Source organism: Callorhinus ursinus, unplaced genomic scaffold (genome assembly GCF_003265705.2).
Source record: "Callorhinus ursinus isolate GAN/ISIS: 27379988/994484 unplaced genomic scaffold, GSC_fseal_2.0 scaffold81, whole genome shotgun sequence".
NCBI classification, from domain to species: domain Eukaryota; kingdom Metazoa; phylum Chordata; class Mammalia; order Carnivora; family Otariidae; genus Callorhinus; species Callorhinus ursinus.
Genome location: NW_027397143.1, coordinates 3,898,068 through 3,916,437, shown reverse-complemented (window position 1 = coordinate 3,916,437; position 18,370 = coordinate 3,898,068). Strand labels below are relative to the sequence as shown.

General features: G+C 38.2%; 1 protein-coding gene across 1 annotated transcript in view; it reads left to right on the top strand.

Moving 5' to 3' along the window:
- LOC112816281 (interferon-gamma-inducible GTPase 10-like) overlaps positions 1–18,370 on the top strand; it is a 207,023-nt gene that overhangs the window by 17,481 nt on the left and 171,172 nt on the right. The window contains 1 exon segment of the mRNA XM_073887565.1: positions 16,707–16,866. Coding sequence (XP_073743666.1) covers positions 16,839–16,866 — 28 coding nt within the window. The 5' untranslated portion in view covers positions 16,707–16,838.

Below are 18,370 nucleotides of genomic sequence, written 5' to 3'. Positions count from 1 at the left end.
GTTCATGTCTTCTGCCCATTTCGTGATTGCATCATTTGTTCTTGGGGTGTTGAGTTTGATAAGTTCTTTATAGATTTTGGATAGCAGCCCTTTATCTAATATGTCATTTGTAAATATTTTCTCCCATTCTGTCAGTTGTCTTTTGGTTTTGTGGACTGTTTCTTTTGCTGTGCAAAAGCTTTTTATCTTGATGAAGTCCCAATAGTTCATTTTTGCCCTTGCTTCCCTTGCCTTTGGCAATCTTTCTAGGAAGAAGTTGCTGTGGCTGAGGTCGAAGAGATTGCTGCCTGTGTTCTCCTTTAGGATTTTGATGGATTCCTGTCTCACGTTGAGGTCTTTCAACCATTCTGAGTCTATTTTTGTGTGTGGTGTAAGGAAATGGTCCAGTTTCATTCTTCTGCATGTGGCTGTCCAATTTTCCCAACACCATTTGTTGAAGAGACTGTCCTTTTCCACTGGACATTCTTTCCTGCTTTGTCAAAGATGAGTTGACCATAGAGTTGAGGGTCCATTTCTGGGCTCTCTATTCTGTTCCACTGATGTATGTGTCTGTTTTTGTGCCAGGACCATACTGTCTTGATGATCACAGCTTGGTAATAAGGCTTGAAGTCTGGAATTGTGATGCCACAAGCTTTGCTTTTCTTTTTCAACATTCCTCTGGCTATTCGGGGTCTTTTCTGGTTCCATACAAATTTTAGGATTATTTGCTCCATTTCATTGAAAAAAGTGGATGGTATTTTGATAGGGATTGCATTAAATGTGTAGATTGGTCTAGGTAGCACTGACATCTTCACAATATTGATTCTTCCAATCCATGAGCGTGGAACCTTTTTCCATTTCTTTGTGTCTTCCTCAATTTCTTTCATGAGTATTCTATAGTTTTCTGAGTACAGATTCTTTGCCTCTTTGGTTAGATTTATTCCTAGGTATCTTATGGTTTGGGGTGCAATGGTAAATGGGATTGACTCCTTAATTTCTCTTTCTTTTTTTTTGTTGTTGGTGTATAAGAATGCCACTGGTTTCTGTGCATTGATTTTATATCCTGACACTTGGCTGAATTCCTGTATGAGTTCTAGGAGTTTTGGTGTAGAGTCTTTTGGGTTGTACACATAAAGTATCCTATCATCTGCAAAGAGTGAGAGTTTGACTTCCTCTTTGCCGATTTGGATGTCTTTGATTTCTTCTTGTTGTCTGATTGATATGGCTAGGACTTCTAATACTATGTTGAATAGCAGTGGTGAGAGTGGACATCCCTGCCGTGTTCCTGACCTTAGGGGGAAAGCTCTCAGTTTTTCCCCATTGAGAATGATATTTGCTGTGGGTTGTTCATAGATGGCTTTTATGACATTGAGGTATGTAGAGTCTATCCTTTTTTTTTTTTAAAGATTTTTTTCTTATTTATCCGACAGTGAGAGAGGGAGCACAAGTGGGGGGAGTGGGAGAGGGAGAGGCAGGCTCCCCGCGGAGCGGGAAGCCCGATGCGGGGCTCGATCCCAGGACCCTGGGATCATGACCTGAGCCGAAGGCAGACGCTTAATGACTGAGCCACCCAGGCGCCCCTACTCTGAAGAGTTTTGATCAAGAAAGTATTTTATACTTTGTCAAATGCTTTTTCTGCATCTATGGAGAGGATCATATGGTTCTTGTTCTTTCTTTTATTGATGTATTGCATCACATTGATTGATTTGCAGATGTTGAACGAACCTTGCAGCCCAGGGATAAAACCCACTTGGTCGTGAAGAATAATCCCTTTAATGTACTGTTGGATCCTATTGGCTAGTATTTTGGTGAGAATTTTTGCGTCCATGTTCATCAAGGATATTGGTCTGTAATTCTCCTTTTTGATGGGGTCTTTGGTTTTGGGATCAAGGTAATGGTGGCCTCATAAAACGAGTTTGGAAGTTTTTTTTCCATTTCTATTTTTTGGAAAAGTTTCAGAAGAATAGGTATTAATTCTTCTTGAAATGTTTGGTAGAATTCCCCTGGGAAGCCATCTGGCCCTGGGCTTTTTTTTTGCTGGGAGATTTTGGGTGACTGCTTCAATTTCCTTAGTGGTTATAGGTCTGTTCAGGTTTTCTATTTCTTCCTGGTTCAGTTTTGGTAGCTTCTACATATAGGAATGCATCAATTTCTTCCAGATTATCTTATTTGCTGACATATAGTTGTTCATAATATGTTCTTATAATTGTTTGTATTTCTTTGGTGTTGGTTGCGATCTCTCCTCTTTCATTCATGATTTTGTTGATTTGGGTCATTTCTCTTTTCTTTTGGATAAGTCTGGCCAGGGGTTTCTCAATCTTGTTAGTTCTTTCAAAGAACCAGCTCCTAGTTTCGTTGATCTGTTCTACTGTTCTTTTGGTTTCTATTTCATTGATTTCTGTTCTGATCTTTATTATTTCTCTTCTGCTGCTGGGTTTAGGCTTTATTTGCTGTTTTTTCTCTAGCTCCTTTAGGTGTAGGGTTAGATTGTGTATTTGAGACCTTTTTTGTTTCATGAGAAAGGCTTGTCTTGCTATATACTTTCCTTTTAAGACTGCCTTTGCTGCATCCCAAAGATTTTGAACAGTTGTGTTTTCATTTTCATTTGTTTCCATGAATGTTTTTAATTCTTCTTTAATTTCCTGGTTGACCCATTCTTTCTTTAGTAGGATGCTCTTTAGCCTCCATGTATTTGAGTTCTTTCCGACTTTCCTCTTGTGATTGAGTTCTAGTTTCAAAGCATTGTGGTCTGAAAATATGCAGGGAATGATCCCAATCTTTTGGTACCCGTTGAGACCTGATTTGTGACCTAGGATGTGATCTATTCTGAAGAATGATCCATGGGCACTAGAGAGGAATGTGTATTCTGTTGCTTTGGGTTGGAATGTTCTGAATATATCTGTAAAGTGCATTAGGTCCAGTGTGTCATTTAAATCTTTATTTCCTTGCTGATCTTTGCTTAGATGATCTATCCATTTCAGTGAGGGGAGTGTTAAATTCCCCACCATTATTGTATTGTTGTCAATGTGTTTCTTTGCTTTTGTTATTAAGTGCCTTATACGATTGGCTGTTCCCATGTTAGGGGCATAGATATTTACAATTATTAGATCCTCTTGTTGGATAGACCCTTTAAGTAGGATATAGTGTCCTTCCTCATCTCTTACTATAGTCTTTGGTTTAAAATCTAATTTGCCTGATGTAAGGATTGCCACCCCAGCTTTCTTTTGGTGTCCATTAGCATGGTAAATGGTTTTCCACCCCCTCACTTTCAATCTGGGTTGTCTTTGGGTCAAAATGAGTCTCTTGCAGACAGCATATCGATGGGTCTTGTTTTTTAATCCAATCTGATAGCCTGTCTGTTTTGATTGGGGTATTTAGCCCATTTATATTTCGGGTAACTATTGAAAGATATGAATTTAGTGCCATTGTATTGCCTGTAGGGTGACTGTTACTGTATATTGTCTGTGTTCCTTTCTGGTCTATGCTGCTTTTAGGCTCTCTTTGCTTAGAGGTCCCTTCAATATTTCTTGTAAGGCTGGTTTTGTGTTTGCAAATTCCTTAGCTTTTGTTTGTCCTGGAAGCTTTTTATCTCTCCTTCTATTTTCAATGACAGCCTAGCTGGATAGAGTATTCTTGGCTGCATATTTTTCTCATTTAGTGCTCTGAATATATCATGCCAGTCCTTTCTGGCCTGCCAGGTCTCTGTGGATAGGTCTGTTGCCAATCTAATGTTTCTACCATTGTAGGTTACATATCTCTTCTCCCGAGCTGCTTTCAGGATTTTCTCTTTGTCTCTGAGACTTGTAAGGTTTACTCTAAGATGTTGGGGTGTTGACCTATTTTTATTGATTTTTAGGGGGGTTCTCTGTGCCACCTGGATTTTGATGCCTGTTTCCTTCCCCAAATTAGGGAAGTTCTCTGGTATAATTTGCTCCAATATACCTTATGCCCTTCTCTCTTTTTCTTCTTCTGGGATCCCAATTTTTGTAATATAATTTCGTCTTATGGTATTGCTTATCTCTCGAACTCTGCACCCGTGCTCCAGTAGTTGTTTATCTCTCTTTTTCTCAGCTTCTTTTTTTTCCATCATTTGTCTTCTATATCACTAATTCTCTCTTCTGCCTCACTTATCCTAGCAGTTAGAGCCTCCATTTTTTATTGCACTTGATAATGGCCTTTTTGATTCCGACTTGTTTAGATTTTAGTTCTTTTATTTCTCCAGAAAGGGTTTCTGTGATATCTTCCCTGCTTTTTTCAAGCCCAGGTAGTATATTTATAATCATCATTCTGAACTCTAGTTCCGACACCTTAGTAAGTCCATATTGATTATGTCCCTGGCGGTCAGTGCTGCCTCTTGTTCCTTTTTCCAAGGTGATTTTTTCCGTCTTGTCATTTTGTCTAGAGGAGAATAGATGTATGAGAGAACAAAATGCTAACAGGGTTACAACGCCCCCAGAAATATATACAGTAAATAAATCAGAAGAGAACTGAAACCAGGTGAAAAGGAAGGGAAAGAACGAAGGAAAAAAATGAAAACGAAAAAGATAAAAACAAACAAACAAACAAAAAACCCAGAATATGATCAAATATAATCAGGCTGGTGCATAGATCAGTGCCATACACTAGATTTGGGGCATTTTTGGTCTGTTAGAAGCAAATACCTCCCAAAATTTTAAAGAAAGAAAAACATATATGTGCAAAAATAAGGGTATATATGATGAAGGGATGGAATAGGACTTTAAAGATGAAAATTATAAAATATTTTATAAAAGGAATTGATAAGATAAGAAGTTGGTTGAAAAAAAAAGAAGAGGATTTATATATTTATTTATTTTAATTTTATTACGTTATGTTAGTCACCATACAATACATCATTAGTTTTTGATGTGGTGATCCACGATCATTTTCGTATAACACCCAGTGTTCCATGCAGTATGTGTCCTCCTTAATACCCATCACCTGGCTAACCAATCCCCCCTCCCCTCTAAAACTCTGTTTGTTTCTCAGAGTCCATAGTCTCTCATTGTTCGTCTCTCCCTCCAATTCCGCCCCCCATTTTCCCCTTCCTTCTCCTAATTTCCTCCCTGCTATTCCTTATGTTCCACAAATAAGTGAAACCATATGATAATTGACTTTCTCTGCTTGACTTATTTCACTTAGCATTATCTCCTCCAGTCCCATCCATGGTGATACAAAAGTTGGGTATTCATCCTTTCTGATGGCTGAGTAATATTCCATTGTATATATGAACCACATCTTCTTTATCCATTCATCTGTTGAAGGGCATCTCCCCTCTTTCCACAATTTGGCTATTGCGGACATTGCTGCTATGAACATTGGGGTACATATGGCCCTTCTTTTCACTACATATCTGTCTTTGCAGTAAACACCCAGGAGTGCAATTGCTGGGTCACAGGGTAGCTCTATTTTTAATTTTTTGAGGCACCTCCACACTGTTTTCCAAAGTGGCTGTACCAACTTGCATTCCCACCAACAGTGTAAGAGGGTTCCCCTTTCTCCACAACCTCTCCAACATTTGTTGTTTCTTGCCCTGTCCATTTTTGCCATTCTAACTGGTATAAGGTGGGATCTCAATATGGTTTTCATTTGAATTTCCCTGATGGCTAATGATGATGAACATTTTTTCATGTGTCTGTTAGACATTTGTATATCTTCTTCGGAGAAGTGTCTTTTCATATCTTCTGCCCACTTTTTGACTTGATTATTTGTTTTTTGGGTGTTGAGTTTGAGATGTTCTTTATAGACCTTGGATACCAGCCCTTTATCTGTAGTGTCATTTGCAAATATCCTCTCCCATTCTGTGGGTTGTCTCTTTGTTTTTGTTGACAGTTTCCTTTGCTGTGCAGAAGCTTTTTATCTTGATGAAATCCCAAAATTTCACTTTTGCTTTTGTTTCACTAGCTTTTGGAGATGTATCTTGAAAGAAATTGCTGTGGGTGATGTCAAAGAGGTTACTGCCTATTTTCTCCCCTAGGATTTTAATGGATTCCTGTCTCACATTGAGGTCTTTCATCCACTTTGAATTTATCTTCGTGAGTGGTGTTAGAGAATGGTCGAGTTTCATTCTTCTGCATGTGGCTGTCCAATTTTCCCAGCATCATTTATTGATGAGACTGTCTTTTTTCCATTGCATATTTTTCCTGCTTTGTCAAAGATTATTTGACCATAGAGTTGAGGGTCCATATCTGGGTTCTCTATTCTGTTTCTTTGGTCTATATGTCTGCTTTTGTGCCAGTACCATGCTGTCTTGGTATTCAAGCTTTGTAATATAGTTTGAAATCGGGCAATGTGATGCCCCCAGCTTTGTTTTTCTTTTTCAACATTTCCTTGGCGATTCAGATTCTTTTCTGATTCCATACAAATTTTAGAATTGTTTGTTCCAGCACTTTGAAAAATGTCATTGGAATTTTGATCGGGATGGCATTGAAGGTATAGATTCCTCTGGGTAACATAGACATTTTAACAACATTTATTCTTCCAATCCATGAGCATGGAATATTTTTCCCCCTTTTTGTGTCTTCTTCAATTTCTTTCGTGAGTGTTCTGTAGTTCCTAGAGTATAGATCCTTTACCTCTTTGGTTAGGTTTATTCCGAGGTATCTTATCATTTTTGGTGCTATTGTAAATGGAATCGTTTCTCTAATTTCACTTTCTACAGTTGCGTTGTTAGTGTATAAGAAAGCAACTGATTTTTGTGCATTGATTTTGTATCCTGTCACATTACTGAATTGCTGTATGAGTTCTAGTAATTTGGGGGTGGAGCCTTTTGGATTTTCCACATAAAGGATCATGTCGTCTGCGAAAAGAGAGAGTTTGACTTCTTCTTTGTCAATTTGAATACATTTTATTTCTTTTTGTTGTCTGGTTGCTGTTGCTAGGACTGCGGGTACTATGTTGAACAATAGTGGCGAGAGTGGGCATCCTTGATGTGTTCCTGATGTTAAGGGAAAGGCTCTCAGCTTTTCCCCATTGAGGATGATATTCACTGTGAGTTTTTCATAGATAGATTTTATGAACTTGAGGAATGTTCCTTCTATCCCTATACTCTGAAGAGTTTTAATCAGGAAAGGATGCTGTATTTTGTCAAATGCTTTTTCTGCATCAATTGAGAGGACCATATGGTTCTTCTCCCTCCTCTTTTTGATGTGTTCTATGACATTGATTGATTTGCGAATGTTGAACCACCCTTGCATCCGGGGGATAAATCCCACTTGGTCATGGTGGATGATCCTTTTAATGTATTGTTGGATCCTATTAGCTAGGATTTTGTTGAGGATTTTGGAATCCATATTCATCAGGAATATTGTTCTGAAATTCTCCTTTATGATGGGGTCTTTGCCTGGTTTGGGGATTAAGGTAATGCTGGTCTCATAGAATGAGTTTGGAAGTTTTCCTTCTGTTTATTTTTTGAAAGAGCTTAAGTAGAATAGGTATTATTTCTTCCCTGAATGTTTGGTAGAATTCCCCAGGGAATCCATCGGGCCCTGGAGTCTTGTTTTTTGGGAGGTTTTCTATCACTGCTTCAATCTCATTACTGGTTATTGGCCTACTCAGGTTGTCAATTTCTTCCTGTTTCAGTCCTGGCAGCTTATAGGTTTCCAGGAAGGCCTCCATTTCATCCAGATTGCTCAGTTTTTTGGCATATAGTTGTTGATAATAATCTCTAATTATTGTTTCTATTGCTTGGTGTTCGTTGTGATCTCTCCCCTTTCATTCACAATTTTATTAATTTGGGTCATTTCTCTTTTCTTTTGGATAAGTCTGGCCAGTGGTTTATCAATCTTATTAATTCTTTCAAAGAACCAGCTTCTAGTTTCGTTGATCTGATCTACTGTGTTTCTGGTTTCTAATTCATTGATCTCTGCTCTAATTTTAATTATTTATCTTTTAATGCATGGCTTAGGCATCGTTTTTTGCTTTTTCTCTAGTTCTTTAAGGTGTAGAGTTAGTTGGTGAATTCGGGATTTTTCTATTTTTTTGAGTGAGGCTTGGATGGCTATGTATTTTCCACTTAGAACTGCCTTTGCAGTATCCCATAGGTTTTGGACCAATGTGTTTTCATTCTCATTGATTTGCATGAATTCTTTAAGTTCTTCTTTGATTTCCTGGTTGACTTAAAGATTCTTGAGCAGAGTGATCTTTAGCTTCCAACTGTTTGAATTTCTGCCAAAATTTTCTTGTGATTGAGTTCCAGTTTTAAAGCATTGTGGTCTGAGAATATGGAGGGAATAATCTCAATCTTTTGGTATCGATTGAGACCTGATTTGTGACCCTTTATGTGGTCTATTTTGGAGAAAGTTCCATGTACGCTCGAGAAGAATGAGTATTCTGTTGTTTTAGGGTGGAATGTTCTGTAAATACCTATGAGGTCCATCTGGTTCAGTGTGTCATTCAAAGCTCTTGTTTCCTTGTTGATTTTCTGCTGAGATGATCTGTCCATTGCGGAGAGTGGAGTATTCAGGTCTCCTACAATTAACGTATTGTTATCAAGATGACTCTTTATTTTGGTTAACAGTTGGCTTACATAGATGGCTGCTCCCATGCTGGGGGCATAGAAATTTACAATTGTTAGATCTTCTTGCTGGATAGACCTTTTAAGAATGATATAGTGTCCCTCTGTGTCACTAACAACAATCTTTAGCATAAATCTAATTTGTCTGCTATAAGAATTGCTACCCCAGCTATCTTTTGAGGTCCGCTGGCATGGAAGACGGATCTCCATCCCTTCACTTTCAGTCTGGATGTATCTTTAGGTTCAAAATGGGTCTCTTGCAGGCAGCATAAGGATGGGGCCTGTCTTTTTATCCAATCTGCAACCCTGTGCCGTTTTATGGGAGCATTTAGGCCGTTCACGTTGAGAGTGATTATTGAAAGATGTGAATTTATTTTCATCATGTTACCTGTGAAGATGTTTTTATAGATTGTTCCTGTAAATTTCTGTTGCATATCACTCTTGCGGTCTTTCTCCTTTTATATTTCTTGCAAGGCCGGCTTGGTGGTCACATATTCTTTCAGTTTCTTCTGGTCGTGGAAGCTGTGCATCTCTCCATCCATTCTAAATGACAGCCTTGCCGGATAAAGTATTCGTGGCTGCCTGTTCTTCTCGTTTAGTACCCTGAATATGTCTTGCCAAGGCTTTCTGGCTTGCCAGGTCTCTGTGGATAGGTCTGACGTTATTCTGATGTTCCTACTTCTGTACGTAAGGACTCTCTTCCCCCTAACTGCCCTTAAGATGGTTTCCTTGGTTCTAAGATTTGCAAGTTTTACTATTACATACTGGAGTGTTGGCCTGTTTTCCTTGATCTTGGGAGGGTTCCTCTCTGCCTCTAGGACATGAATGTGTGTTTCATTCCTCAGATTAAGGAAGTTCTCAGCCTACGATTTGCTCAAATACATCTTCTAGTCCTCTCTCTCTCTCCACTCCCTCCGGGATTCCAATTATTCTGACATTGGAATGCTTCATGGTGTCACTTATTTCTCTGATTATATTTTCATGGATCTGAGTTGTTTTCCCCTGGCCTCCTCTTTTCCCTTTTTCTCTGTTATATTGTCTTCCAGGTCGCTTATTTGTTCTTCTGCCTCACTTGCCCTAGCTGTTGTATTATCTATATAGATTGCACCTCATTGATAGCATTTTTAAGTTCTGCCAATTCAACTTTCATTTCTGTCCTTAGAGGGTCTACGTTGCCATTAATCGATTTCTCCATTTGAGCTAATGGCTTCACAATTGCTAGCCTGAATTCCATCTCTGATATCTTGGTTATATCTGCATCCATTTGTAAATCTGTGGCATAAGTCATTGTCTCTGGGTCTTTCCTATTTTGTGGGTTCTTCCTCCTAGTCATTCTGTTGATGGGTGGTTGAGGGAATGTATAGAGTCCAAATTATTGCCCAGAACCCAAGCAAGATGCACTTGTTTTCTAGGGCCCTTAGGGTTGCTGGCCTCTTTTTTTCCTAGTCTGTCTTCTGGGGGAGGGGCCTGCTGGGCTATTACTCAGGCAACCCTGTTTGAGCAGAGTGGCCCTGCCCCCTGTGGCAGGGGATGGGCTCAGTGGAAACCGGTTTTTTGGGGCTTTTGTTCCCTGGTGGCTCTCCCTGGTGGTTTTCCACATCTCTTCCCAGAGTCAGAGCAGAAAAGACTATTTCTAACCCTCTGCCTCAGAGCAGAGAGATCACAGTCTGTTCTTTAGTGAGCTCTCCAGGCCATACTATCTCCATTTTTTTCTGTGCTGATATAAATTGCGGCTCCTGGGTTTTGCACCCCTCCGCAGAACTCCCAGTCCTGGCCTCCATGTCAGGGCATGTCTCTGCCCTTTGTGCTTCTAAAACCACCAGCCACCACCAGTATGTGTGTATGGCCCCAGTGTTCTGGGTTTCCATCCAGGGTGCTGCCCTAAAGTCCTTTCCCTGTCGCTAGCGGTCTGCAAGTCTGTGCCCTATCCCCAGCGTGGGAGGCTATCAGCTCACCAGCGGTGTAGGATCCTGAGGCCTGGGCTCCCTCTCCATGCCTTTTACCCTCTGATATCTGCCTGCAGCATCACAGCTCCCCGCTGCATACCTTAAAACCAACCGCCTGCGATATTCTGTTTATAGAGATCTAGATCTATCTTCTTACATCTCAGGCTGATTAAAAAAAAAACACAATGAAAAAAGCAAACCCTCAAGATGCTACCAAAAACTGTTAGAACTAATAAGCAAATTTAGTGAAGACATGAAGTGAGTATACAAAAATCTTATGCAATTCTATACACTAAAAATGAACTAGCTGAGACACAAATTAAGGAAAGAATCCCAATTACAACTCTATCAAAAATAAATAAATAAAATGTCATTCATTGGGGAATGAATACAGATATAGATTAGATATAGATATATAGATATTGATAGATATAAAGGAACATTACTCAGCCATAAAAAAGAATGAGGTATTGCCATTCACAGCAACATGAATAGACCTAGAGTGTAAAATGTTAAGTGAAGTAAGTCAGGCTTCAAAAGACAAATAGCATATGATTTCACTCATATATGGAATTTAAGAAACAAAGAAAGAAAGAGATTTAAAAAAGAGACCTTTATACTTAGAACTAACAAACTGGTAGTTTCCAAAGTGGAGGTAGGGGGTGATTGGTAAAATTGATAAAGAAGGTTAAGAGTGATAAGGTGATCAGGTGATAAGCACTGATTAATATATGGAATTGTTGACAGATCATATTGTATACTTAAAATTAATATAACACTATGTTAATTATACTTTAATAAAAAATCATGCACTTATTATAGTAGCAAAAGGTATTTGGTTACTTTTGAAAAAAAAAAAAAAGAATAAGATACCCAGGAATATATTTAACCAAGAAAGTGCATATGCACTGAAAACTCTAAGATATTGATGTAAGAAAGTGAAGAAGACACAAATGAATATAAGGTGTTCTGTACTCATGGAGTGGAAGAATTGGTATTGGTAAATTATCCATTCAACCCAAAGCAATCTACAAGTTCAATTCAATCCTTGCAGTTTTCACAGAAATAAAACAAACGATCCTAAAATTTGTTAATTTGTTAAAAACTATGAAAGAACCTGAGCAGTCAAAGCAGTCTTGACAAAGAACAAACAGGAGGTGTCATACTTCTTGATTTCAAACTATGTTATAAAGCTATGGTAATCAAAACAGTACGGCATTGGCATAACAACAGACACACAGACCTACAGAACATAATAGAGTACCCAGAAATAAACCCAAGTGCATATAGTCAATAAATTTATGAAAAAAGATGCAAGAATATGCAAAGGTGTAAGGACAATCTCTTTAACAAATAGTGTTGTGTATACAGGACAGCTACATGCAAAAGTATGAAACTAGATTATTATATTATACACAAAAACTAAATCAAAATGCATCAAAGACCTGAGTTTAAGACCTGCAACCAGAAAACTCTTAGAAGAAAACATATGTGGCAAGGTAATTGACATCAGTCATGCTTGACTAGGATTTTTTGGATCTGAGTCCCAAAACAAAGCAACAAAAGCAAAAACAAGTGGGATTACATCAAATTAGAAAGCTTCTGCACAGCAAAAGAAATCATCAACAAAATGAAAAGTGAACTTACTGAATGGGAGAAAATATTTGCAAATCATATCTGATAAGGGGTTAACATCCAAAATATTTTTATAAAACTGATACAACTCAATCTGACTAAAAGATGCACAGAGGATCTGAATAAATATTTTTTCCAAAGAAAACTTATACAGATGACCTACAAATACATGAAAAAAATCCTCAACATCCTACTTTTCATGGAAATTCTAATCAAAACCACAATGAACTATTAACTCACACTTGTTATAATGGCTATCATCAAAAAGACTAGAAGTAATAAGAGATAGGATGGATGTGGAGGAAAGGGAACTCTTGTGCACTGTTAGTGGGAATGTGAATTGATGCAACCACTATGGAAAACACTATGGAGTTTCCTCTAAAAATTAAAAATAGACCTACCATATGATCCAGCTTCTCCCCTCTGGGTATTAAACCGAAGATAATGAAAAACATTTGAAAAAGAATAAATTCTTGCTATTTACAACATCAAGGGTGGACCTTGAGTGCTTTAGCTGAGTGAAAAAAGGCAGACAGAGAAAAACAAATACCATATGATCTCACTATTTATGGAATCCAAAAAACAAAATAAAACAAAACAGAAGAAAAAAAACAACAATCTCCTAGATACAGAGAACAGATTGGTGGTGGCTGTTGAGTGAGGGGTAAAATTGGTTAAGGAAGTTAATGGTACAGGACACAATTGTAAAATAAATAAGTTGTAATGTGCAGTACAGTGACTATAATTTATACTGTATTACATATTTAAAAGTTGCTAACAGAATAGGTCTTAAAAGTCTGTGTATTAAGGAGGACACATATTGCTGGAGCACTGAGTGTTATACACAAACAATGAATCATGGAACACTACATCAAAAACTAATGATGTACTGTATGGTGACTAACATAACATAATAAAAAATAAATAAAAAAGTAATATACATAAACAAAAAAGTCTTTATTAAAAGAAAAATATTTTGTAACTATGTAAGAGAAGAGATGACAACTACACTTGTCATCATTTGCAATGTATACAAATATTGAATCATTTTTGGTACACCTGGAACTAAAATAAAGTTATATGTCAATTATACCTCAATTAAAAAAATAAAACAAAGATATCCCCAAATATTTGGAAATCAAAAGAGTTCTGAATATGCAAGGATCAAAAGGGCAGGTCTCAAAGGAAATCAATGACTAATTGAAAATAAATATGTTTCATATTAAAATTTATTATGAAGTTAGCACAGTGCTTCGAGAGAAGTTTACAGCAATAAATGTCAAAATTAGAAAAGAAGAAAGATATAAAATCAGAAATCTATGTTTCCACCTCAAGTCTAGAGAGAAAAGAGTAAATTAAACTGAAAAAAGAAGAAGGAAGGGAATAATAAAGATAGCAGACATTAATGAAGTAAAAAACAAAAACAATGGAGGAAGGGAAACAATAAGCCAAGTGCTTGAAATGATCAATAAATTAGATAAACTTCTAGTCAGACTGAACAAAAGAAAGATAAAAATTATCAATGTGAAAAATGAAACATGGGACATCAATACTGTTCTTATGGACATTAAAAAGGATAACAAGGCATATTAAGAACTCTATACTCACAAATTCAACAAATGAGAAAAGTGGACTAATTCCTTAAAAGACACAAACTACCAAGACTCACAAGCTAAAGAGACAATATAATAAGTCCTATGTCTATTAATTAATATTTTCTCAAGGAGAGAAGGAAGAAAGAAAAAGAAAAAGAAAGGAAGGAAGGAAGAAATAGAGAGAGAGGAAAGGAGAGAGGGAGAGAGAGGGAGGGAGGGAAGAAGGAAGAAAGGAAGGAAGGAAAGAAAGAAGGGAGAAGAGAGGAAGGAAGGAAGGGAGGAAGGGAGAGAAAGAGGGAAACAAATTCCAGGTCCATTTTTTCCTTAGTGAATTCTACCAAACATTTAAGGAAGAAATAATACTAATTCTACACAGGCTTTTCAACTCATTTCATGAGGCTATTACACTTTAGTACCAAACAAAAGAAAATAAAACACAATTACAACAGAAGATTAAAGGAGCAAACCCCGCGGATATAAGCACAACAATACTCAATAAATGTTGGCAAAGCAATTACAGCAATATATGAAAAGGATGATACATCACAACCAAGTGAGATTCTCTTCAGGAATGCAAAGTTCTTTGAACATTGGGAAAAATCAATAATTGTAACACATGGGATTAGCAGATGCACTAAGAAATGTAAATATGTATTCAATACATATTTCAATAATATGTATTCAGTATAAAAACACTTTCAGGAAAATAAAAATAGAACTCCCTTAACCTAATGAACATCATTCATATTAACAAATAAAAACCCTACAGCTAATATCATTCTTAATCATGAAAGAGTAAATGATTTCACCTAACATCAAGAACAAGACAAAAATATCCTCTTTCACCACTCTATAATACATGCTACTTGAAGTCCTAGTTTATGCAATAAGACAAGAATTATATATATATGTATATGTATACTTACTGTGCACACATGGCATTTCCACTCTGAGTTCAAACAGACACCTTAAATCTCACAATTCTGTTTCTGAGCTCTTTTTTTTTTTTTTAAAGATTTTTTAAACATTTTATTTGACAGAGAGAACATAAGCAGGGGGAGCAACAGGCAGAGGAAGAGGGAGAAGCAGACTCCATGCTGAGCAGGGAGCCTGACTGCGGGCCCAATCCCAGGACCCTGGGGTAATGACCTGAGCTGAAGGCAGATGCTTAACCAACTGAGCCACCCAGTCGTCCCTGTTTCTGAGCTTTTGATTCTTCACTCTGTTTCACCCTTACCCCCAGGGTCACTCTCCTATAGGCTTCCCCATCTCCTTGAATGGCACTTCCTTTCACTCAGTTGCTCAGGACAAACCCACCGTGTGATTCTTATATCCTCCCTCTGATATCTTCCTCCAGCTAGTCAACAAATCCAGAAGATCTCTCTTCAAAATCCATACTGAGTCTGGTCTCTTCTCACACCCTCTGTTGCTCTTGCTTTTGCCCAATCTACTGCCATCTCTCACATGTACATGTACACCTTTATGTGCATTAAGCCTGCCTCATTGGCCCCATGGTCGTCTGTCTGCCAAACTCCTTCCAAAGCCTAAATTAGATCATGTCCTCCTTTCAGTGATTTCCATCATAGTTAGAATAAATTCTGAAGCAAATACTACATCCTCTAGTGTCCTACATCACTTGTTCTCTGATTACTTCCATAATTTTCTCTCTTACCACTCTCCCATTGTGCACACTACTGCATACTGCACCCCCAGGTAATCAGTGGACATGACAAGCTCCTTGCATTTTCATGGACTTAGCATTTGCTAAGCGTGTCCAGCTGTGGCACTCTTTCTACATATATGCACATTTTGTGTCTCTGCTTAACTCTCAGGTCTTCAGAGAAAACTTCCCTAAATACCAATTTGAAATGTCCTCCCTTTCCACTTACACTTTTTTATTCTTCTTCATAGCACCAGCACAACATTACATTATGTTACCTATTAATTTCTCCACTATGTCTTGTATTTCTCTCCTATGAAGTAAAGCTCAATGTGGGCAGGGACTTGCTTCTTTTTATTCCAGGCAATATCCCTAATGTTCTTTGGAAAGTACTCAGGCAATGGGCAAGGGCTGTTGAAGGAGCCCTAGATTTTCACATGTTGTGTCTATTCAATTAATGCTGAATGAACAAGTAAAAAAATGAATGAATGAAGAGGATGGGACCAGATCATAAGCCAAAGCCCATGACCATAACAATCTCACCATACCTCTCCTTGGTAAAATTTCTATTCTTCATTGTGTAGAGTAGCAACATTTCTTCTTAACTTTTCTCAGATTAGCACACAGCTGGTATTGTTGTTGTTGTTGTTTTTGTTGCTTTGATTTATAAAGTCTTATTATTCTCAGGGAATCATCTAAGTTGTGCAGCATCTGAGCTGAGATCAAGGTATTAGATACATTGTGATCCAGACAAGAATGTTCAAATGTGGATAGGGATGCAACTGGGGCTTTGGTTAGAACACTCTAAGTAAAGGCCACAAAAAGCAATTGATGAAAAGAGAGTCTGGTGTCCAATCCCACTTTCCCCATTACCCAGCTTTGTGTCATTGGGCAAATGACTCAACAATCTGGGCTGCATTTGAAAAAAGTGGGTGTAAAAGTGCCATACCTCATCTTGTTATGAGAGTCAAATATGATAACATTAGCCTGCCCACAATTAGATTTCAATAAATATTCTGTGTTTACAATTACAGAAGAAAAGTCATCCCAACAAAGATCACTAAAGTTTACCTCCCTGCTGAGGTGCCTGGATGGCTCAGTTGGTTAAACATCTGCCTTTAGCTCAGGTCATGATCTCAGGGTCCTGGTATTGAGAGCCATGTCAGGCTCCCTGATCAGCCTCCCTGCTCAACGAGGAATCTGCTTCTCCCTCTCCTTCTGATCCTCCTCCCCCTTATTCTCTCTCTCTCTCTTTCTCTGTCTCAAATAAATAAAATCTTAAAAATAGTTTACCTCCCCCTTTCTTGATTATGACTCCCAGGAAGTGATTTCATTTTTCCCTTGCTATGTTGACTTAGGACTGCTACAATAAGAGAAAGAGGCCCTGCTGACCTGGGAGCTGGACTTTTCACATCACCTGCTCCAAAAATGTCCTATTTCAGAGAACCAACATGTCATCTCAAAGCCCCTGAACTGGACAGAATTAGGACATGGGCTGTACTACCACTGACCCACCTGGTAAGAAGACTGCAGTATGCATTCACACAGGAGCAAAAAGATCAAGTGTGAGGGGTTTACCTTTTCCATCAACACAAAATCTCTGGTGATCCAAGTCACTACCTCCAAATTTAGGTCAGGAAAAGGAGTTGTTTTGTTTTCAAGGGAGGTCACAATGAGAACAAAAAGTTAAGGCATAGAGAAATGGTATTGAGAGCTGACGAATGATAGGGCTCACCCAGATGCATAAAGTGACAACCAATCATCACAGCACCTCCTGGAGGAACTTCAGAAGTCCCCAGACAGAAATTGACTGAGTCTTGCACAGTGACATTAGAAGCACTCAAAATTGTTCACAGTCATTGATTGGCTGGGCTCACAGGTCTTGGATTGCAGACCCCTCACAGATCTATCTCCTATTAAAATGGGAGTGCTTGAACCTTTCTCTCTACCCTAACACCTCTCTACCCTCTTAATATCTCCTTCTTTCACACTTTGCACTTCCAGGAGAATCTTTTATTCCTTTCATGAATGCCAGCCAGGCACATGAACACTCTTGTTAACCTTGGGATGAGTCTGATAAAACCAAAGAACTAAAACTTATTCCCCTACTTCCACCTTCTTCTGAGTTCTTCCTTCCCACAGCAAAAGATTTATTTTCCTGTCTCATCTGGGGAAAAAAAGAACTTTAAAATAAACCCCACAGCTGTAAGTATTTGATAACTCTGCTCTAATCACAAGAGTGATTAGAGGCCCTAAGAAGACCCTTTGGAATTGTCATCTTCTGTCTTAATTTAAGGCCACTGAATTGGAAAGAAAAGGCCCAGGGAATCTTGAGAAATTTCTGACTTCTAGAGGAGGGCAAGGTTGTATAAGACCAGTGCCAGCCACATTAGGTTGATTAAATGAAAAAAAAGAATATTTCCTCAGTGCCCATGCTCTTTGGGATCTGGTGGCAAGACAGTAAGCAACCTGGGCCTGCTAGTGTAAATTTTGCTCTGGGAATGCATATCAAAATCTAAGGCAAAAACATTTTTAAATGCAATGTGGCCATACAAGAAGGTCAAGAGCTCCTTCTCTTTGAATATTTCACATATCTTTTGCATGAGGCAGCACAAGCAATCATTTATCCCTTATTGACTCTCTTCTGCCCCCCTGCAGACCTCTACTGAGCAGTAGGGGAGCAAGGAGTAGTCAGGAAATTATGGACTCCCCTTTACATCTGTGCCCTTCTATCTCTGGGGTAAACCTTCAGAGTAATAAGGGGTCTGAGGGACAGCCTCCTCCATGTACATCTGTTACACCATAAAGCATCTACCCTATACCAGTGATGGGAAAGAAGTGGGAAAATCTTAATTACAATAATAGCAGGAATAACAATCCTTGAGCCTTGAGGCATATATTTTTAATTTTTTTGGTCCCATTTCACAAGTTTGATGTGGAAATTTGAGTGAAACCAAAACACATTATTCCTCCAAATTGCCTAATTGAGTTCATCTTTGCTTTCCAGTCTCTTTACTATTTC